We start from the raw sequence: 24,256 nt of genomic DNA, 5'->3' as shown, positions 1-24,256 counted from the left end.
ACTGAAATAGGAAATTGAATTGAATATAGTCGGAGAGAAACTTCCAACGATTATACTTCTCTTATTTGACCGATTCCAAAAGTCAAACTAATGACACTTTCATTGGTGCCAGCATATATGCAACAATTACGCGAATTATTCGCTACAAAATATATGTGTCTGCTACTGATTCTTAATACTTTTATTTGTACGATTACCTAGACTTTGTAGTTAGTTTATATTTCATTTATAGCTACATTTTTTGTACAGATATCTGATGATGGCGACGTCCAGAGTATGTTACTAGAATATGAAAGTCAGCTTAGTACAAGAAAATGACTTTTCCTCAGAGACCTAATCACCCCATTGTGGGCAGCACTTATTGATAGTCTATATGTAATACCTGTCATTCAAAAGTAAAAACGTTGACTCAAGGGTGTTAAGATATTTCTACGAAGAGTCTTTTCCTGTTGACAGGAGACTGCTGCTACAACAGTCCCATAGGCAAAAAAACGGTGAACACACAATCCTGTACTAATCCTTAATACCTTCCCTTTGGATGTAGCTATAGAATATAAGAAACCACAATCCAAACAATAACAAGGACATAACACACCAAAGAATACGACACAGATATGAGAACACACTTACAGGTATTGAACAAGGGAAAGTATAAATATTCGCAATAAACAATAGAAAGACGATAATAACATGACACAGCAGGAAATATTGTGAAATACTAAACACACATAATATAAATGCGCATGGAAAAGTTAAATATCAACCTTAAAACTAATGTACAGTATAACCTCGTTAACGAGAACTCGAATAATTCGAACTCTCGGTTTTTCGCGTAAAAAATATTATTCCCACCAGGAATACTGTATGTGGCAAAAGCTGATAATGAGGTGCAAGAAAGGCTATCGGAAGAAAGTGAAGAGGAAGAGAATACATATACCATTGCACCTTCCCGTCAGGAAATGTTTACAGCGTTAGACAGATAAGAATGGTTAACTTCAACATCTGACGTCAGTGCTGTGTTTACGGAAACTATTATTAAAATCGGTTGTGAAATTACAAAATACTATCGTTCCCATGAACTTCAGCGGACAATGACCGAATATTTTCCAATATTTAACGTACATGGTTTGTGAGTACTTCGATTTTGCAATCACTTTATAATTTTATAAGTCTACAATAACGTGATTGATAGTGTAGTGTATAACACATTAGTGTACTGCTGTATATGTATACTTATTAAAATCTGTATGTTTCACTTCACACGAATTTTTTTAACACGAACTAAGGATTTTGTGGTCACTTCGGATTCGGGTTAACGAAGTTTAACTGTATTACATGCTTTCTCCCGAGACCGGTTAGGTCATTGACCCGCATGCACCAGTCTTTACAGCCTTTGAGCGCTTAACCTAAAGGAGGGACAGTGCCACTGGCCAGTTAAGTCCTAATGACTTGCATGCACCAGCCTTAGGCGTAGCACTAAAAAAAATATGGGGAAATAAAAAAGTGAACACAATAAAATGACACAAAGACAAGAAAATACACTTGGCACAAATAACAATGTTGAATAAAGTTTATAAGGCGCCAACAACAATGTATAATATCGCAAAAAATCACACATGCACAGTATATTCATAAGTATTTGATATGATACCAAACGAAAATTTTCAAGGATAGAATAACAGACATGATACACACAGCACAATCATAATTCAAAAAATGGGCATGTCACACTTATTGATAAACTATCACTTTCATGTCATGTAAATTTTAAACATATACGTACCACCTCACCCACAGATCCTTCGTCAGCTGTACCTCGTCTTGGATGTGGTCATCTAGGGATGTCCACATCAATATGTTTCCATCTGTTCGGCACCTATATTGTGTGTGAGGCAAGCCGCTCACAAACGTACCACCAGACTGATGTAAAGCCACACCGATATAGGCTAAAATTTCGCGAATTGTTTGCTACTAATTGTATGTTTCTTCTACTAATTTTTAATAGTTTTATTTGAACGATATCTAGACTTTGTAGGTAGTTTATATTTCATTTATAGCTACATTTTTTGTACAGATATCTGATGATGGCAACGTCCAGGGTATGTTACTAGAATATGAAAGTCAGCTTAGTACAAGAAAATGACTTTTCCTCAGAGACCTAATCACCCCATTGTGGGCAGCACTTATTGATAATCTGGATGTAATACCTGTCATTCAAAAGTATAAACGTTGACTCAAGGGTGTTAAGATATTTCTACACAAAGCCTTTTCCTGTTGACAGGAGACTGCTGCTACAACAGTCCCATAGGCAAAAAAAAACGGTGAACACACAATGCTGTACAAACTCTTAGTACCTTCCCTTTGGCTGTAGCTATAGAAAATAAGAAACGACATTCCCAACAATAACAAGGACATAACACACCAAAGAATACTACACAGATATAAGAACACACTTACAGGTATTGAACAAGAGAAAGTATGAATGTTCGCAATAAACAATGGAAAGACGATAATAACATGACACAGCAGGAAATATTGTGAAATACTAAACAATCATAATATAAATGCACATGAAAAATTTAAATATCAACCTTAAAACTAATGTACAGTATAACCTCGTTAACGAGAACTCGAATAGTTCGAACTCTTGGTTTTTCGCGTAAGAAATATTATTCCCTCCAGGATTAGTGTATGTGGCAAAAACTGATTATGAGGTGCAAGAAAGGCCATCGGAAGAAAGTGAAGAGGAAGAAAATACAGATACCATTGCACCTTCCCGTCATGAGATGTTTATAGCGTTAGACTGTTGAGAATAGTTAACTTCTACATCTGACGTCAGTGCTGTGTTTACTGAAACTATCATTAAAATCGGCTGTGAAATTACAAAATACTATCGTTGCCATGAACGTCAGCGAACAATGACCGAATATTTTCCAAGAAGTAACGTACATGATTTGTGAGCACTTCGATTTTAAAATCACTTTATAGTGTTATACGTCTACAATAACGTGATTGGTAGTGTAGTGTATTACACATTAGTATACTGCTGTGTATGCATACTTATTAAAATCTGTGTGTTTCACTTCACATGAATTTTTTTAACACGAACTCCGGATTTTACGGTCCCTTCGGATTCGGGTTAACGAAGTTTAACTGTATTACATGCTTTCTCCCGAGACCGGTTAGGTCATTGACCCGCATGCACCAGTCTTTACAGCCATTGAGCGCTTAACCTAAAGGAGGGACAGTGCCACTGGCCGGTTAAGTCCTAATGACTTGCATGCACCAGCCTTAGACGTAGCACTAAAAAAATATGGGGACATAAAAAAAGTGAACACAATGAAATGACACAAAGACAAGAAAATACACTTGGCACAACAACAATGTCGTTCAATAAAGTTTATAAGGGACCAACAAGAATGTATCGTATCGTAATAAATCACACAGACGCAATCTATTCATAAGTATTTGATATGAAAGAAAGTGAAAATTTTCAGGCATAGAATAACGGACATGCTATACACAGCACAATCATAATTCAAAAAATGGGCATGTCACAATTAGTGATAAACTATCACTTTCATGTTATGTAAATTGTAAACATATACGTACCACCTCACCCGCAGATCCTTCGTCAGCTATACCTTGTCTCGGATGTGGTCATCAAGGTATGTCCACATCAATAAGTTTGCATCTGTTCGGCACCTATATTCTGTGTGAGGCAAGCCACTCACACACTTCCCACCAGACTGATGCACAGCCACACTAATAGTGAGTATCACATACCAAAGGGATAATGATAACTCTCAGAACTCGACAACCTGCGTATGGATTATGAAGGAGAACGAAGATGAGGGTTTAACTCCCTTACAACAAAGAGGTCTTTAGAGACGGAGCCTATGCTGAGATTAGAGAACCGTTTCAGGGAAGTAAGATATATTGATTTCAAAGGAACCATCCATGTATTTGTCCTAAGCGGTTTACTCTCAGCACAGAAATCTAAATGTGGATGGCCAGACCGGGATTTGGACTGCTGTCCTCCCGAATGCGAGTCCAGTGTCTTACCACTGCACGACCTCACTCGGCATATTCATCAGGCTGTAGTTACATTGATCATGTCGTTGACTATAACAGGCCTAGAAAACAAGATTAAGTTCGTTTCTCCACATGCACACACGGACTTGAAATAATTTTGTGGTGCCATTAAAGAGGTTGAGTGATGTTGTCCAACAACCCTACAGAAGAAAGACGTACCTCATATTATGACTACAGGGACATTCTAAAGCAGAAGTGAGAACTGAGAAATATTCAGGCAGTTAGAGCTACACTCATTAAGTGTGGAAATTGGTATTTCCTAATGAAACAGTTGGGTGTATCTTAGTTGTGACATGAAGTCATGCAGCTATTATGGAACCGTGTTGAAACATACGTGACGTTTGCAATATCTGGTGTAGGTAACTTTGGGTAAAGTCGTTCAGTGAATGGAAAGTGTATTTACTTTTCCAGTATAATAAGTTTCAGACATTGTTATTATCACATATCCGTAGGAACCAAAATAAAAAGATGTAGCTTTAAATGTAATTAAAATGGACTGCAAGGCGATGAAAATCGGTCTCACCAAAGTTTGCAAGTCATTTGAAGAGACATAACCTGTAACATCACGTTCCTCATAGAAACTGTAGTTACATGTTGCAGTAATAAGATCATAAGCACAATGTTACAAGTGTGCTTATTTGTTATACTAAGATACGTGTGCTGGCTACTGATACTCTGTGTGAGTGAGACTGATCACACATGTCGAACCAACGAGTTGAACACACACACCAGCAATGTTCGATCCCAAGTACCAAATTGAATAACGAAGAGTCACACCTAGACAACATCAGCAGGTATACTGAATGGGTTTGAGGATAACATGTATAGAGGTACTGACGACTGGAAGCATTAGCTTTTTAAAAATTAAACGTTTGGTGACCTTTGTAATAAGAAGTTGAGGTATAGTTTGGCTCAAGCAGTCACTATTGCCGAATGTGTCTCCACGTGGGGTGGCTCTTTCCTCTCCACTACCTGCACTAGTAACAGCGTACTCCCTGCGACTGACTTTTTGAATGATTATTCGTTTTTAATTATGTGGGACCCTCCATCCATCCCTCACACTCCCACCTCTCAGTCACCAATTTCGTTTTCGTCAGCACTGGCAAATAAGCCACAAATCCTCGGAATATCAGTTGCAGTATATATCATTTACTGCCCCATATTTTCTTCCATGTATGCCTGATATAGTACAAACAGGCTGATGTGGCGTGCATCATCTACTCTGAGTGCTTGTACTAAAAATATTTCCAGACCCAGCGACTGCCTTCATTCTAATTTTTTGCCGTTTATAATTTGGGGGCTTCCATCCACCAGTCAGAGAGCTACACTCCACTTGCTACTATTGTCTACGTCAACGCTCGCAAATTGCCATAAGTACACACATTATCCTTGGTAGACTCACGAAATTTGCCAGTGGCACTGCGCTGGCTTTTAGTATGTGACTCAGATTGTATAACCGAACTGAAATAATAAATTAAATTGAATAAATATCGGAGAGTCACTTCCAACATTTATAGTTCTCTTATTTGTTTTATTTATTATTATAGTAGTCAAAATAATGACACCTTCATTGGAGCCAGCATATAGGCAACAATTTCGCGAATTATTTTCTACTAATTGAATGTGTCTTCTACTGATTTTTAATACTTTTATTTGTACGATTACCTAGATTTTGTAGTTAGTTTACATCTCATTTATAGCTACATTTTTGTATAGATATCTGATGATTGCAACGTCCAAAATATGTTGCTAGAATATGAAATTCAGCTTGGTATCAGAAATTGACTACTACTCCGAGACCTAATCACCCCATTGTGGGCAGCACCTATTGATAATCTGGATGTAATATCTGGCATTCAAAAGTGAAAACGTTGACTCAAAGGTGTTAACGTATTTCTATAAAAAGTGTTTTCCTGTTGACAGGAGACTGTAGCTACAACAGTACCATAGGCAAAAAAACGGTGAACTCACAATCCTGTACAAATCCTTAATACCTTCCCTTCGGATGTAGCTATAGAATATAAGAAACCACAATCCAAACAATAACAAGGACATAACACACCAAAGAATACGACACAGATATGAGAACACACTTACAGGTATTGAACAAGGGAAAGTATAAATATTCGCAATAAACAATAGAAAGACGATAATAACATAACACAGCAGGAAATATTGTGAAATACTAAAAACACATAATATAAATGCACATGGAAAAGTTAAATATCAACCTTAAAACTAATGTACAGTATAACCTCGTTAACGAGAACTCGAATAATTCGAACTCTCGGTTTTTCGCGTAAGAAATATTATTCCCACCAGGAATACTGTATGTGGCAAAAACTGATTTTGAGGTGCAAGAAAGGCCATCGGAAGAAAGTGAAGAGGAAGAAAATACAGATACCATTGCACCTTCCCGTCAGGAAATGTTTACAGCGTTAGACAGATAAGAATGGTTCGCTTCAACATCTGACTTCAGTGCTGTGTTTACGGAAGCTATCATTAAAATCGGTTGTGAATTACAAAATAATATCGTTCCCATGAACGTCAGCGAACAATGACCGAATATTTTCCAAGATTTAACGTACATGATTTGTGAGTACTTCGATTTTAAAATCATTTTATAGTGTCATAAGTCAACAATAATGCGATTGATAGTGTAGTGTATTACACACTAGTGTACTGCTGTATATGTATACTTATTAAAATCTGTATGTTTCACTTCACACGAATTTTTTTAACACGAACTCCGGATTTTGCGGCCCTTCGGATTCGGGTTAACGAAGTTTAACTGTATTACATGCTTTCTCCCGAGACCGGTTAGGTCATTGACCCGCATGCACCAGTCTTTACAGCCTTTGAGCGCTTAACCTAAAGGAGGGACAGTGCCACTGGCCGGTTAAGTCCTAATGACTTGCATGCACCAGCCTTAGGCGTAGCACTAAAAAAATATGGGGACATAAAAAAAGTGAACACAATAAAATGACACAAAGACAAGAAAATACACTTGACACAAACAACAATATCGGTGAATAAAGTATGAAGGCACCAACAAGAATGTATCATATCGCAAAAAATCACACAGCACGATATATTCATAAGTATTTGAAATGAAACAAAATGAAAAATTTTTAGGCATAGAGTGACAGACATGGTATATACAGCACAATCATAAATCAGAAAATGGTCATGTCATAATATGTGATAAACTATCAGTTTCATGTCATGTAAATTGAAATCATATACGTACCATCTCACCCACAGATCCTTCGTCAGCTGTACCTCATCTCGGATGTGGTCATCTAGGGATGCCCACACCAACATGTATGAATGTGTTCGGCACCTATATTCTGTGTGAGGCAAGCCACTCACACACTTCGCACCAGACTGATGCATAGCCACAGCAATAGAGAATATCACATACCAAAGGGATAATAATAACTCTCGCAACTCGACAACCTGGATATGGATTATGAAGGAGAACGAAGATGAGGGTTTAACACCCTTAGAACAATGAGGTCGTTAGAGATGGGTCACAAGCTGGATTTAGAGAAACATTGGAGGGAAGTCAGATATATTCATTTCCGAGGAACCACCCATGTATTTGTCCTAAGCGATTTAGGCTGAGTCCAGAAATCTAAATGTGGATGGCCAGACCGGGATTGGAACTGCTGTCCTCCCGAATGCGAGTCCAGTGTCTTACCACTGCTTACTTTCACTCGGTATTTTTGTCAGGGTATAGACACATTCGTCATTTTGTTGAGTACAACAGGCCTAGAAAACTAGATTAAGTTTTCTTCTCCATTTGCTCACACGCACGTGAAATAATTTAGTGGGGGCGTTAATGAGGTTGAGTGATGTTGTCCAACAACCCTACAGAAGAAAGACGTACCTCATATTATGACTACAGGGACATTCTAAAGCAGAAGTGAAAACTGAGAAATATTCAGGCAGTTAGAGCTACACTCATTAAGTGTGGAAATTGGTATTTCCTAATGAAACAGTTGGCTGTATCTTAGTTGTGACATGAAGTCATGCAGCTATTATGGAACCGTGTTGAAACATACGTGACGTTTGCAATATCTGGTGTAGGTAACTTTGGGTAAAGTCGTTCAGTGAATGGAAAGTGTATTTACTTTTTCAGTATAATGAGTTTCAGACACCAAAATAAACAGATGTAGCTATAAATGTAATTAAAATGGACTGCAAGGCGATGAAAATCGGACTCATCCAAGTTTGCAAATCATTTGAAGGACATAACCTGTAAGATCACGTTCCTAAGAGATACTGTAGTTACATTCTGTAGTAATAAGAATCATAAGCACAATGTTAAAAGTGTGCTTGTTTGTTATACTAAGATACATGTGCTGGCTAGTGATACTATGTGTGATGTGAGACTAATCACACATGTCGAGCCAACGAGTTGAACACATACACCAACAATGTTGGATCCCATGTACCAAATTGAATAACGAAGAGTCACACCTAGACAACCTCAGTAGGCATAATGAATGGGTTTGTGGATAACAAGTATAGAGATACTGACGACTGGAAACATTAGCTTGTCAAAAATTAAACGTTTGGTGGCCTTTGTAATAAGAAGTTGAGTTATAGTTTGGCTCAAGCAGTCACTATTGCCGAATGTGTCTCCATGTGGGGTGGCTCTTTCCTCTCTACTACTTGCACTAGTAACAGCGTACCCCCTGCGACTGACTTTTTGAACGATTATTTGTTTTTAATTATGTGGGACCCTCCATCCACCCCTCACACTCCCACCTTTCACTAACCAATTTCGGTTTCTTCAGTTCTGGCAAATAAGCCACAATTCCTCGGATTATCATTCGTAGAATATAACATTTACTGCCCCATATTTTCTTCCATATATGCCTGATATAGTATAAACAGGCTGACGTGGCGTGCGTTTTCTACCCTACGTGCTTGTACTAACAATAGATCCAGACCCAGCGACTACCTTCTTTCTAATTTTTTCGCCGTTTATAATTTGGGGGCTTCCATCCACCAGTCAGAGACCTACATTCCACTTGCTACTATTGACTACGTCAACGCTGCCACATTGGCCATAAATTACCAGATTATCGTTAATAGCCAAATGAAATTTGTCAGGTCCACTACGCTGCTTTTCGGTGTGTGGCTCAGATTGTATAACTGCGCTGAAATAGTATATTGAATTGAAATAAATATCAGACAGAAACTTCCAGTGATGATAGTTCTACTATTTGGTAGATCTCAAAATATCTAAATATAACACCTTCATTGTAGCCAGCATATAGGCAACAGTATCACGAATTATCATTCTCTAGGATTTGTATGAGTCTTGTACTTATATTTAATACTTTTATTTGTATGATTACCTAGGTTTTGTAGCTAGTTCTTGTCTCATATGTAGCTACAGTTTATGTACATATATCTCATAATGGCAACGTCCAAAATATGTTGCTAAAATATGAAAGTCAGCTTGGTGCCAGAAAATGACTTTTCCTCAGAGACCTAATCACCCCATTGTGGGCAGCACATATTGATAGTCTGCATGTAATACCTGGCATAAAGTAGTGAAAGCGTTGACTCAAGGGTGTTAAGATGTTTCTACAAAATGTCTTTCCCTGTCAACAGGACACTGCTGCTACAACAGTCCCATAAAAAAGAAAAACGGTGAACACACAACACTGTACATACTTTTAGTACCTTCCATTTGGATGTAGCTATAGAAAATAAGAAACGACATTCCAAACAATAACAAAGACATAACACACTAAACAATATGACACAGATATAAGAACACACTTAGAGGTATTGAACAAGGGAAAGTATGAATATTCGCAATAAACAATGGAAAGACTACAATAACAAGACACAGCAGGAAATATTGTGAAATAATAAACACGCATAATATAAATGCACATGGAAAAGTTAAATATCGATCTTAAAACTAATGTACAGTATAACCTCGTTAGCGCGAACTCGAATAAGACGAACTCTTGGTTACTGCGAAAAAAATATTGATCTCGCCAGGAATACTTTAGTTCTTATGGTATGTTTTATCGATTAACACGAATTTCGGTAAAGGCGAATTATAAACTCTCTTTCAGTTCCTAGCGTAATTAAATTTCACTGTAACACAAACTTCCGATCTTAAAGTACTCTAAAGTGCAACGTTTTTTGCGAAATGAATGTAGGAAATGTAGCTACAAAGGTAATTATACTTATTGTCGAATCTTTTTTAACGTATTGTATGTCTGTAGCCGCGATTATCACCTCAACAATCAGCGTAAGCTGTACATTGTGAGACATTCAGTAATGTGTGCAGCAGGAGTTAGGAATGGACTCAATGTCAGATTTGACAGGTGCTATGTTAGTTGTAGCTGTATCAAGTTGGAATACTGAATACAAACTTCAGTTACAGCCGGTACCGTACCACGCAAACATGTCAAAGAGGAAACAGACAGTTCTAAATGGACAGTTAAAGCTTAAGATTTTAGATGATATGGACCGTGGTACCATGGAAAACAGCTATTGCAGAGCAATTTGGAATACCTAAATCTACTTTATTTCCGATTATTAAGAATCATTAAATAATTATTACTGCTATGGCATCAGGTTCTGGGTACAAATCTAAACGACTTCGTACCGCCAAGTATGAAGACATCGAGACCTTACTACTACAACGGTTAAATCATAATCGTGTATCTAACATACCTTGAACTGGCCCTGTGATTCAGTCAAAAGCAAATGATATTGCTAAAGATAAGGGCATCGAAGACTTCCGTTGTTCTGCAGCTCGGTTGTATCGGTTCCAAAAGAGACACTCAGTTTCATCTGTACAAATTTGTGGTGAAGCAAATAAAGTTGATGAAGAAAGTGTGAACATCGGGCTGCATGAATTCAACCGAGTGAGGGAAAGGTGTGCCTCGTGTGATGTGTTAAACATGGATGAAACTGGATTTTTCTACAATCTTTTTCCAAATCACACCCTGGGGATAAAAGATGATAAGCGTCACGGTGGAGCTAGAAGCAAACAACGTGTGACTGTTGTACTGTAATGCGGACGGCAGTGAGAAATTATGTCCGTGAGTTATCGGTAAATCCGAGATATCACGTTGTTTTAAAAACATAAATATGGACACTTTACCTTGCATCTACTCTTACGACAAGTGAGGTTGGATCGGTGGCAGATCATTTCGCAAGTGGCTTCTTCGTTTAAACAGTCGAATGATTGCTCAAAATAGACAAGTTCTTCTTACATTGGACAGATGTACTGCCCATAACGTTCATGATCTGAACCTATAAAAAATAAAAGTTCAGTTTTTTCCACCCAACGCCACAAGCTGCCTTCAGCCTTAAGACCAAGGCATAATCTCTCTCATAAAGAGAGCTTACGTAAGTGACTTGTAACAGCTGCAATTCGTGCAGCTGAAAACAATATTGAAAACCCAAATTGGAATGTGCTGGACACAATAAAAGCCATCGCAGCAGCCTGGAACTCAGTATCCCCACATCAAATAGGGAAGTGCTTTAACAGAGCTTGGAGACATAGCAACACTGATGGTGTCCACGAGTTAGAAGATGCCACTTCACCTGATGAATGGACAGTTCTTTAGGACGTTGCGAACCCTGGGAAGAGTCTCGAAGAATTCATTGGTGTAGACGATGATGTTGCCGTATGTGCTTCTGTGGAATTGGATGTGCCAAAAGCTGTAAACGAGGTGCAAGAAGGGCCATCAGAAGAAAGTGAAGAGGGAGAGAATACAGATACCATTGCACTTACCCATCGGGAGATATTTACAGTCTTGGACTGATTACAACGGTTCGCTTCAACATCTGACGTCAGTGCTGGGTTTATGGAAGCTATCATTACAATCGGTTGTGAAATTACGAAATATTATCGTCCCCATGAACATCAGCGAACAATGACCGAATATTTTCCAAGAAGTCGCGTACATGACTTGTGAGTACTTGAATTTTACAATCACTTTATAATGTTATAAGTCTACAATAACGTGATTGATAGTGTAGTGTATTACACATTAGTGTACTGCAGTACTTGTATACTTATTAAAATCTGTTTTTCACTTCAAACGAATTTTTTTAACACGAACTCCGGATTTTGCGGCCCTTCGGATTCGGGTTAACGAAGTTTAACTGTATTACATGCTTTCTCCCGAGACCGGTTAGGTCATTGACCCGCATGCACCAGTCTTTACAGCCTTTGAGCGCTTAACCTAAAGGAGGGACAGTGCCACTGGCCGGTTAAGTCCTAATGACTTGCATGCACCAGCCTTAGGCGTGGCACTAAAAACAATATGGGGGCATAAAAAAAGTGAACACAATAAAATGACACAAAGACAAGAAAATACACTTGGCACAAACAACAATGTCGGTGAATAAAGTTTGATGGCACCAACAAGAATGTATCATATCGCAAAAATCACATAGACACAATATATTCATAAGTATTTGATATGAAACAAAGTGAAAATTTTCAGGCATAGAATGACAGACATGGTACAAACAGCACAATCATAATTCAAAAAATGGGCATATCATAATAAGTGATAAACAATCACTTTCATGTCATGTAAATTGTAAGCATATACGTACCACCTTACCCACAGATCCTTCGTCAGCTATACCTCGTCTCGGATGTGGTCATCTAGGTATGTCCATATCAATAAGTTTGCATCTGTTTGGCACCTATATTCTGTGTGAGGCAAGCCACTCACACATTTCCCACCAAACTGATGCACAGCCACAGCAATAGAGCATATCACTTACCAAAGGGATAATGATAACTCTCAGAACTCGACAACCTGGGTATGGATTATGAAAATTTGTCAGGAGAAGGAGAATGAAGATTAGGGTTTAACACCCTTACAACAAAGAGGTCGTTACAGATGGAGCACATGCTGAGATTAGAGAAGCATAGCAGGGAAGTCATATATATTCATTTCAAAGGAAGCATCCATGTATTTGTCCTAAGCGATTTTGGCTCAGCACAGAAATCTAAATGTGGATGGCCAGACAGGGATATGAAATTCTGTCCTCCTGAATGCGAGTCCAGTGTCTTACCACTGCACTACATCACTCCGTATATTCATCTGGGTATAGGCACATTCGTCATTTCATTAAGTATAACAGGGCTAGAAAACTAGTTCAACATTATTCCTCCACCTGAACATACGCACTTGAAATAATTTAGTGGAGGCATTAAAGAGTTTTAATGATGTTGCCCCACAACACTACAGAAGACAAACATATCTCATATTATGACTACAGAGACCATCTAAAGTATAAGTGAACCTTGAGAGATCTTTAGGCACTTAGAGCTACTCTCATTAAGTGTGGATATTGGTTTTTCCTAACGAAACAATTGGCTGTTATGGAACCGTGTTGCAACATACGTGAAGTCTGCTAAATCTAAAGTAGGTAGATTTGGGTAAAGTCGTTCAGTGAGTGGAAGGTGTATTTAGTACTCCAGTGTAATAAGTTTCAGACATTGTCATTATCACATATCTGTACAAAACAAAATAAAAAGATGTAGCTATAAATGAAATTAAAAGGAACTACAAGGGGAAGAAAATCGGACTCTCAAAAGATTGCAAATCGTTTGAAGATACATAAGCTGTAAAATAATGTTGCAGATAATGTTCCTCATAGACTCTGTAGTTACATACTGTCACTAAGCTGTTTTTCACTATGTGGCTCAAGTTGTATAAACGACCTAAAGTAATAAATTGAAATGAAATAAATATCAGAGGGAAACCTCATTTGGGATTATGGAAGGTTTTCAGGAGAAGGAGAATGGCGATTGTTGTTTAACATATTGACAACGATGATATTTTTGCAGATAGAGTAGATATTCGGTATAGCGAGACATAGCAAGGAAGTCCACTGTCTTACCACTGTGCCATTTCACGTTGTTGTTTTATCAGGTTCTGATCACATTCGGCATGTTGTTGAGAAAGGCAATGTGAGAAAATTAGTTCATGATGGGTTCTCCAGGTGAGCACCCACACTTTGCTCCACAACACTATAGAAGACAGAGGTACTTCATATTATGATTACAGAGGCCGTCTAAATTAGAAGGGTCTCTTGTGAATGCATTAGGCACTGATATCGACTTTCACTAATTGTGGATATTGGTTCTTCCTAATGAGACTATTGGCTATAAAATAGATGCGAAATGATGTAATGAGGTAGTTATGGGACCATGTCTCCTGTAGCATAGCGGCAAACGGGGCTGCTCCCTCGACTCTGTTATGTAGTTCACTTGAAGATTGTTTTTAAATGCCTCCCGAAGAACTGTTGAACACTGCTTGGTGCAAAGCCTGCCAAGTAAGCTCTGTGTACGTAACTGTAGGATTTTCTCGTAAATTGGCGAAACAACTGGATACTGATTGCAATAGCGTTATTTGAAATCATTGTCCATCCAAAATGAAAATCGTATACACAATTCGTTTGTTGGTCGTTTGTGTGTGTTTTTTTTTTTTACTCTGGGATCCTTCATTAACCGATGAGGTGTTAAATATTTAAAGATAAGTTACGCCATCCAACAAGAGTTTGTTTAAGCAGTATGGGTGTTCGGAAGATCAAGGATACACTAACCAATACGTATCTGAAAGATATTCCTTACTCCCACAGACTTTGCGTAATGATGATGGTGATGAAATCTGAACAAAAAGTCGATCAGATCTTAGAGGCATGCTTACAGTTGTTCTTCTCGCGTCAGTACCCGCCAGTGGGGTGGGGGGGGGGGGGAGGGGGGGGAAGGGAAAATGACATTGGTACACAATCTACCCTCCACTATTCTGCCTATGTGTTTCGTCTATTGTAGAGGTATATGCAGAAGCACAGAAACACAGCTGTAGTAAAATTTTAACTTGAGCTGGAAAACAAATTGTAGGGTATAGGAGTACCTTTTTAAATGTTACATTAACGCTGTGATTTTTCATCTTTTCGGACGAAGAACATGCTTGATCGTTGTGATAAAGTAGCGCAGAGTGTCAATGAAAAAGGTTCCATGAAGAATATTTAAAAGGAAAATTTGAAAACTGGTAAGAGGATTGCAATAGAAGATAACCGAAACTTGTCTCGATAGAAGCTGACAGGAATATTAATTTCGTTGTGGTATGGGATAGAGTATAGACTTACAATGGAGTTCTCGTTGCGAAAACTTTTCTAGAGTATGCATTTATTTCAGTGCCATCCGACATACAATTCCTTCTGCGGCTTCCTACACCGAGAACTGATGAAAAGTTGTCTCAGTGTTACGAATGACAAATTGACTTTAAGTCGCTATTTCTTGTGATAGAGAGACAACTATGAGAAGTTTATATGTGTGGTAGCGAGTGCTGTACATACATTGTCAGCCATGAACAACGGCGATTGTTTGAGAAGTACCCTCAACTACCAGAATTGGTTACCATATAGAATTGAAGTGACTACAAAAGAAAGTGACACTGCCACACATCAGTAAGACATTCTTTACAGATACGGTTTTAGTTACACTGGACTAGTCTCGAATGTACTTAAGTCAGTGCGACGTCATGTCGTTTCAGTGCATAAACAGACAAGAATCATTGTGGCAGCCTAGAGGGTGTATACGGAAGCTACGAAAGTGATGAGACCAGCAGCAGTGAGTAAGATACTCACTTCCATCTACGTCCACGCAGACTGTTCCCGGGCAGCAATGCTCGTTGGAAGTGCATTTTTTCCCGTAGCAGGGCTCCTCATCTTCCTGTAGCTCCTGGAAGACCTCCACCGGATTGTGAAACCTCTGAAACAGAAAAAGAGTATTATTCACTTTGTTATTCATTGCATACTTTATTTCATGAACACGTAAGAGCATTACAAATGTCTTTTATGATTGTAAGAAATTGTACTGAGGGAATTATGCGAGGAAGTGTATCCGTGAAGACAGTAGAGTATGTGCTATTAAGAAACGGTGTTTTGGAATTTCCAGTTCAATGCACCCACCAGCTGTAACGCAGGGGATGCTGCCTAGTTTCCCAAGGATTACATATGAGGCAACTGACTCGTATGGTGTCTACGAGGATGAAAAGAATGCTGCAGCAATTCAGTATCTTAAACACGACGAACTCAGTGAGACGAGGTAAAGCAAAGACTCACGTATCGCAAAAAAGAGACCACTCTTAAAATTCAAGCGCAAAACCTTCCAAGAGGAGTCGAGGAACATACATTGAGGTGAAAAAAGACATAGCATACCTCGTAATACCGTGTCGGACCTCATTTACCCGGCTTATTGTAGCAGATCGACCTGGCATGGACTCTACAAGTCGTTGCAAGTCACGTGCAGAAATATTGATCCATGCTGCCTCTATAGCCGTCCATAATTGCGATAGTGTTGCCGGCGCAGTATTTTGTTCGAAATTGGCATCTCATTTATGTCCCATGGATGTTCGATGGGATTCATAACGGATGATATGGGCGGCCAAATCATTCGCCCGAATTTACCAGAATATTCTTCAAACCAGTTACCAACTATTGTGGATGGGTGACATGGTGCATTGTAATACACAAAAGTTCCATTGTTGTTTATATACGAGGGCTGTCCAGAAAGTAAGTTACGATTGATCGCGAAATGAAAATCACAGTGAAAATCAGAAATGTTTCATTTGTAACAGTTAGCTACACCTTTCAGCTACTTCTCTACGTAGTCGCCGTTCTGACTCAGACATTCGTCGTAGCGTTGTACCAACTTTCCAATACCCTCATCATAGAAGGCAGCCGCCAGTGCTTTCCGCCAATTCTCTACGCTGGCCTAAAGCTCGTTGTCTGTGCCAAAATGTTGTCTTCATAACCAGCGGTTCGTTTGAGCAGAGATGAAACTCAGTGGGAGACAATTACGGGCTGCATTGTGGGTAACCAAACATTTCCAATTGAAACGATGCAGGAACATCTTCTGCAGAATAAGGCTCAGAATTGTCTTGAAGAAGAAACCGCATGACAGTTATGTAATGTTGGTTGCATAGCTTCAGGGGAAAATTCTCAGCAGGCCCTCGTACTTGGCGGGAGACACTATTCTCTATAACATCTTTACGCACTCACTAATAGCTCAGGAATGGAAAGAGCGACATAATTCTACCTAGAGTCATACTAGAGACACTGCCCAACACATCTTTGCAAAGCTTTATCGGATTTTCATATTCGTTCCATTTCGCGACCGATCGTAACTTACTTTCTGGACAGCCCTCGTACATGAAGTCCACGAGTCCGAACATAACCATTGCCAGTCAATGATGGGTGCAGTTGGACCAGAGGACACAGTCCATTTCATGTAAACGCAGCCCACACCATTATGGAGGCACCAGCAGATTTCACAGTGACAACCTGGATCCATGGCTTCGCAGGGTCTGAGCCACACTTGAACCCTACCATCAGCTCTTACCTACCGAAATCGGGACTCACCTTACTAGACCACGGTTTTCCAGTCGTCTAGCGTCCAACAACCAAGGTCACGAGCCTAGGAGAAGATCTGCAGACGATGTCGCGCTGTTAACAGAGGTAATCGCGTCGGTCGTCTGCTACCATAACCCATTAACGCCAAATTTAGCCGCACTGTCCTGACAATTGCGTTCGCCGTACGTCTCACATTGATTTCTTCGGTTGTTTCACGCAGTGTTGTTTGTGTGCTAGCGCTATGACTCTACCCAAACGCCATTGATCCCGGTCGTTAAAGTGTAGGCCGTCAGTCACTGCGTTGTCCGCGGTGAGAGGTAATGCTTCAAATTTGGAATTCTCGGCACAGTCTTCAACACTATGGTTCTCGGAATATTTAATTCCCTATCGGTTTCCGAAATGCAATGTCCCATGCGTCTAGCTACAACTACCATTCCGCTTTAAGAGTGTGTTAACTCCCGTCATGGGGTGATAATCACGTCGCAAACGTTTTCACACGAACCACCTGAGTACAAATGACAGCTCCGCGAATCCACTGCCGTTTTCTACCTTGTGTACGCGATACTACCGCCATCGGTATGTGTGTAAATCGGTATCCCATGTCTTTCGTCGCCACAGTGTATGACTAGACTCCATCACACATAAGGAGGAATGGAGAATTGGTATAATGAGTGAAGTTCGATCTCGTGCACAGCGGAACTGGCAACTGTTCTTCTTGCCCTCCATTTGCGTGTGGAGTAAAAGATGGAGTAATGATACTGCTCCGCTGCTACCTTCCTAGCATCTTGTCGTTGTGGTCTTCAGTCGTAATTCTGGTTTGATGTAGCTGTCCACGCTAATCTATTTTGTTTCAACCTCTTCATCTCGGCATGACTACGGCAACATACATTCATCTGAACTTGCTTACTGTGCTCATGCCATGGTGTCTCGCTACAAATTTTATCAACATCTTTCCATTATCAAGCAGACGAGTCCTTTATACCGCAAAATGTGTTCAGTCAGCCGATCTTTTCTTTTAGTCAAGCTGTGCCACCAATTTCTACTTTCCTCATTTGCATTCAGTAACTCGTTACTTATTTTACCTGTCCGTTTAATCTTCAGCCTTGTCGTATAGCACCACGTTCCAACTGCTTCTATCCTCTTCTTGTTTGCGCTGTTTATCGATCACGCTTCGCTTTCATACAAAACTAAATTCCACACAAATTCGCCCAGAAAAGACTGCCCATCATTTAAATTTTCATCCGATAATAACAAAAGTCTCTTTCTCAGAAACGCTTTTCTTGCAAAGGCCAATCTGCATTTTGTATCCTCACAACATCGGCCATCGTCAGTTATCTTGTTACCCATATAAAAATACTCTTTTACTAGTTTTGGTGTCTCATTTCGTGATCCAAATCTATCAATATCTGATTTAACTCGTCTACATTCCATTACTTGCTCTTTACTCTTGATGGCGTTCATCACCTCTCTTCAAGACGTTATCCATTACATTCAACTAATCTTTCAAGATCTTGCCGTTTCTGACAGAGTTACAGTGTCATCGGGAAACCTCAAAGTTTTTTATTTCTTGCCTCTGAACTCTAATTCCCTTCCAAATATCGCCTCTGTTTCCTTTAATGCTTGCTCAGTGCACTGATCACAGAATACTGGGGAGAGGTTACAACACTGTCTTACTTCTTTCTGCGAAACGCTATTCAGAAAATTTAGAGGACTGGCATTTGAAACTGACTGCAGAGCGATTCACTGCCACCAACGTACGTTTAGCGCAAGGACCGCGAAGATACAAGAAATTAGGTCTCGTACGAAGACATATAAACAGTCGTTTTTCCCAAGCTCTATTTACAAGCAGAACAGGAAAACGAACTATTAGTAGTCGTACAAGGTACCCTCCGCCATGCACCATTCGGTGCCTCTCGGAGAATGTATGTGGATATAGATGTAGAACTACAGCTTTCTTTTCCTATCGTTCGATTCTCATAACTGCAGCCTCTTTCCTGTAAATGAAGAGAATCCTAAACTGAGCAATTTGAGACAATGAACTAATCGCCAGAGACGAATGTTTAGTTCCTTTTATAGGGACAAATATACGGAAGGGAAAAAATCACAATATGATGAAGGAGTTATGCTACATGAACGAAAGTTGCTAAGCATGTTTCTACGACTGAAAGATGATGGTTATTTAAATTCCGCCCCAGTCGCATAAGAGTGGTGCTGTAAGGGTCGTGAGCGTTAATTACCTTTGAGATTGAACGTGGTGAGTTGATGTTATTTAAGAATGTCTTTAAGGTGACCAAAACACCATTGTCAACACCTCCCTGAATTTGAATGGTGTCGTGTTACAGTGGAACGAGAAGTTGGATGTTCCTTCTGAGATACTGAAAAAAGACTTGGAAGGAATGTGGGCACTGTACATGATTGCTGGCAGTTGTGGTCATGGGGATGTACTGTCGGAAGAAGACCGGGCTCCGGACGACCACATGGCGCTACCGAGAGGGAAGACCATCGTGTTCGGGGTTCGGCTCTGGCGCATTGTAGTGCATCTGCACCAGCTGTTTGACCAGCAGTTGGTACCACAGTGGTGACACAACGAATTATTACAAATAAGCTGCTTCAAGGACAGCTCCGAGCCAGATACCCTGTAGCGGGCATTGCACTGACCCGAAACTACCTTCATTTGGGACTGCAGTGGTGTCAAGCGAGAGCTCACTGGAGGGCAAGATGCAGGGTGGATGAGGTTTGTTGTGTTTTCTAATGAAAGCTGGTTCTGCCTCGGTGCCAGCAACGGCCGTGTGTTCGTTAGAGGGAGACCAGTTGAGGATCTGCAACAAACCTGTCTGCGTGCTGTACCCACTCTACCTAAACCTGGTCTGGGGTGCGATTTCGTATAACAGCAGGAGCACTTTCGTAGTCATCCCACGCACCCTGATTGCACATTTGTACGACAATCTGGTGATTCGACCTATTGTGGTACCATTCATGATCAGCATTTCAGGGGTATTTTCCAACAGGATAACGCTCACCCACATACCACTGTTGTAACCCAACACGCTCTGCAGAGTGTCGACGTGTTACCTCGGCCTGCCCAATTTCCTGATCTGTCTACAGTCGAGCACACATGGGCCATAGTCGGACGACATCTTTAGCGTCATCCACAAACAGTATTAACTCTGCCTGTACTCACAGGACAAGTGCAACAGGCAGTGAACTTATCCCACGAATTTACATCCGGCACCTATGCAACACAAAGTATGCGTGCTTGCATTCAACATTCTGGTGGTTACACTTGTTTAATGGCTTATCTCGAGCTTACATTACCTTGTGATCTTTCAATGTTAATCACTTAAATATATTCGCCACTGTGTACTTAGCACGTGGTAAACCGTTCAATGAAATTACATTTGTATCCGTGGAAGGATATGGAAATGGCTCAATCGGCCCCCTTGGGCCATTCTGTTTTTGAAATGCAATTATTCCGTGTAATCTGACAATGTTTATTTGTTTTCAACAGATCTGGTATGAGACCACTTAGCTTTCTAGATTTTCTAGTTGCGGAAGAAAATTGTGCTTTACCCACCAATAAAGTTGAGAGAAGGCACTTGGTGTTATTCCTACTGTTCTGGATTCATAGCCACCGACAACAGTATCGTCGCAATTCACAGATTTAACGCTGTAGCACTAACCGAAAACGTTTGACTCAGCGTTTTAAGCGTCAAATCTAATCCGAGATCAGCTACTATGATTTTAACAGCTATTAAAAGAACTTGTGATTAAACCCACTACTCTTGTTTGGATCTTTTCTATGATCGCATCTTGATTTTTTTTTCTTCGAAACCGCACGCCCGATGCTTTTCCAGGTAAACTGCTTTTCAGGCAATGAGCCCCACGTTGCCTACAGCTGGATGGACGCTAAGAGATTCGGAGCAAATTTTAAAATTTCTAAGAAAGAAAACAAAAGAGATTAAAAAACGCGGAATTGGCTGGTTCAAATGGCTCTGAGCACTATGCGACTTCTGACGTCATCAGTCACCTAGAACTTAGAACTAATTAAACCTAACTAACCTAAGGACATAACGCACATCCATGCCCTAGGCAGGATTCGAACCTGCGACCGTAGCGGTCGCTCGGTTCCAGACTGTAGCGCCTAGAACACGGAATTAATACCAGAGCTAATGAACATAGCCTCCTGAACACAACAAATACAATGGGCTGGATTTGCACGGTAGGCATTTATGAAAATTATGTTGTTTTGCGCAATGGAGCGTGGCGGTCCCTAAATAAGTCATTGTACGTGACGAAAAATAATGTTTTTTTTTTAATTTTACAGAAAATTGACGTCAGGGATACGGATATAGGTTTTCTCATCGACAAACGATGTATCAACGAATGTGCAGGGAGAACGCGTCATAGTACCAATGTTAAAGTTACAACGGAAAATCTTAGATTGTTCTTACACACTCGCATAAGTGTGGCCTACATAACCTTAATGAGACGTTTGAGCACTGTCAGCAATGTTTACTAAATCACACTGAACAGTGAACGAATTTGAGGGTACTGCCCGCCCTGCGTCTTGCCCGTACTAGTCATAAAAGAAAAGGAATGATACAATTTAATCTCGTCGGAATCGAGGTCTTTAGGGAGACGCTACAGATTATTTGTAATGGTTAAAATGTTGAACTCGTACGTGGTAAAAAGTTATCCCCCTTCTTACTGAAGAAGCTGTTGCGGCACAGGTCCAAAGTAAAACAATAGGGAACCTAAATTGCTATGATCGGACAAAGATTTGAAACTGCCTTCTCTAGGTTACGGGTCTAGTGACTTAACCACTGCGCTAGGCCTGCCAACGGGAATAAGCAGAATTAGGCAAGTTACGTCTACGGGAGCTTACTGGCCATAATATCATAACCTCCCCTCCCTGCTTCATAGATGAGCATATCGGTGTCTTTGGATCACTACATATCTGGTACTGCTGACGTAAGCTATGTATGGCAGTTATGTGTCGTGTATGTGCCAGACGATTGAATGGAATCATCGTACTGAAACGTATCTATGTAGATGCGTGACAGAACGGCGCTTTTGTGTTTGGAACATGCCCATGACCATACTGTATCTGAAGTTACCCGATTTACTAATATCAGCGTGGACTCTGCATCGTTTCTATAATGAATGGTGTACCACCCCAAGTTGTGTAACAAGCAAAACGAGCAGGGTACCACACCTTGCCAGTGACGATCGGCTTCAAACCCGACAGGAATTACTACTGCCAGCGAACGCAGGTCCATTTCAAACAGTTTACGAGCGAATTTTGCGGAGGGATATGCTTATAATCGACGTTATGAATCAGGTATCGTGCAGTGGCACATAAAGCTGCATGCCTTCAACGGGACAAGCAACATAAAACTAGGTCAGTAGCCGACTAGAGGCACGTAGTGGACTTCGACGACATGCGATTTTGCCTCTTTTCAAATTGTGGTGTCACCGCCAGACACCACACTTGCTAGGTGGTAGCCTTTAAATCGGCCGCGGTCCGTTAGTATACGTCGGACCCGCGTGTCGCCACTATCAGTGATTGCAGACCGAGCGCCGCCACGCGGCAGGTCTAGAGAGAGACTCCCTAACACTCGGCCCAGTTGTACAGCTGACTTTGCTAGCGATGGTTCACTGTCTACTTACGCTATCATTTGCCGAGACGACAGTTTAGCATAGCCTTCAGCTACGTCATTTGCTGCGATCTAGCAAGGAGCCATATTCAGTTACTATGTCTTCTGAACAGATAATATTGTGACTCATGTTCCTTCAAGAGCGACGTTCATCATTAATGAATTAAAGTTCAGTATCTCACTAATTACGTCCGCTTTCTGAATGCTAATTTCTTGTCATGTTCCAGACCTCACGTCAGTATAGTCCTTCCCTCCTCACGCCAGCCTGCGTGAGCTAAACGCGTGCATTTCGGCCTCCAATAGTAACGCGGTGTTGGCTCTTCTGCCAACACTACACAAATATTGCAAGGCGATGACTGCACAGGCAGTCCAATGAGACGTTTAACGCTATGCGCAGATGATACCTTGGTAGACTAATTTTTTGTGCAGTGTACTCACGTTCTGCCTTAAGTAATTAACGACATGTGATCGTATGGTACTGAGTCCTCACCTGGGGAAGTTAGGCCGCCGAGGTGCAAGTCTTTATAGTTGACGCTACATTGATCGACTTGCATATCGATGATGATGAAATGATGATGAGTACAACACAACTCCCAGTCCCCGAGCGGAGAAAATGTCCGACCGGGCTTGCAATCGAACCCGGGCCCTCTGCATGGGAGTCACAGGCGCTGACCACACAGCTAAGGGGACAGACAGCAGCAGACAAAAATAGCAGATCAGGGACCAATAAAAAGCGGAACTTAAAAAGTGGTACATACTTAATTAACACAGGTACAAAAGAAAAACTAATGTTTCAGACCAATGTTGAAAAAAATCACAAAAAAGTATCGTATTTCGTGAAGTCGCCACGTGTCGCAATAAGATATTTTTTCCGTCATGGCGTCAGGCAACAGAGGTGTCAGATGTGTTCCTCATACACAGGGTGTTACAAAAAGGTACGGCCAAACTTTCAGGAAACATTCCTCACACACAAATAAAGAAAATATGTTATGTGGACATGTGTCCGGAAGCTCTTAATTTCCATATTAGACCTCATTTTAGTTTCGTCAGTATGTACTGTACTTCCTCGA

The 24,256-nt window shown here is 40.4% G+C and overlaps 1 protein-coding gene across 1 annotated transcript in view; it reads right to left on the bottom strand.

The window, feature by feature from the left end:
• The window catches only part of LOC126299204 (ITG-like peptide), a 91,747-nt gene that overhangs the window by 33,891 nt on the left and 33,600 nt on the right, over window positions 1-24,256 (bottom strand). The window contains exon 3 of the mRNA XM_049990990.1: window positions 15,763-15,886. Within this exon, the coding sequence (XP_049846947.1) occupies window positions 15,763-15,886 (124 nt within the window). The remainder of the gene's footprint in view (window positions 1-15,762; window positions 15,887-24,256) is intronic.

Source organism: Schistocerca gregaria, chromosome X (assembly GCF_023897955.1).
Source record: "Schistocerca gregaria isolate iqSchGreg1 chromosome X, iqSchGreg1.2, whole genome shotgun sequence".
NCBI lineage: Eukaryota > Metazoa > Arthropoda > Insecta > Orthoptera > Acrididae > Schistocerca > Schistocerca gregaria.
Note: the sequence above shows the minus strand (reverse complement) of the source record. Positions and strands in the feature narration are given on the sequence as shown.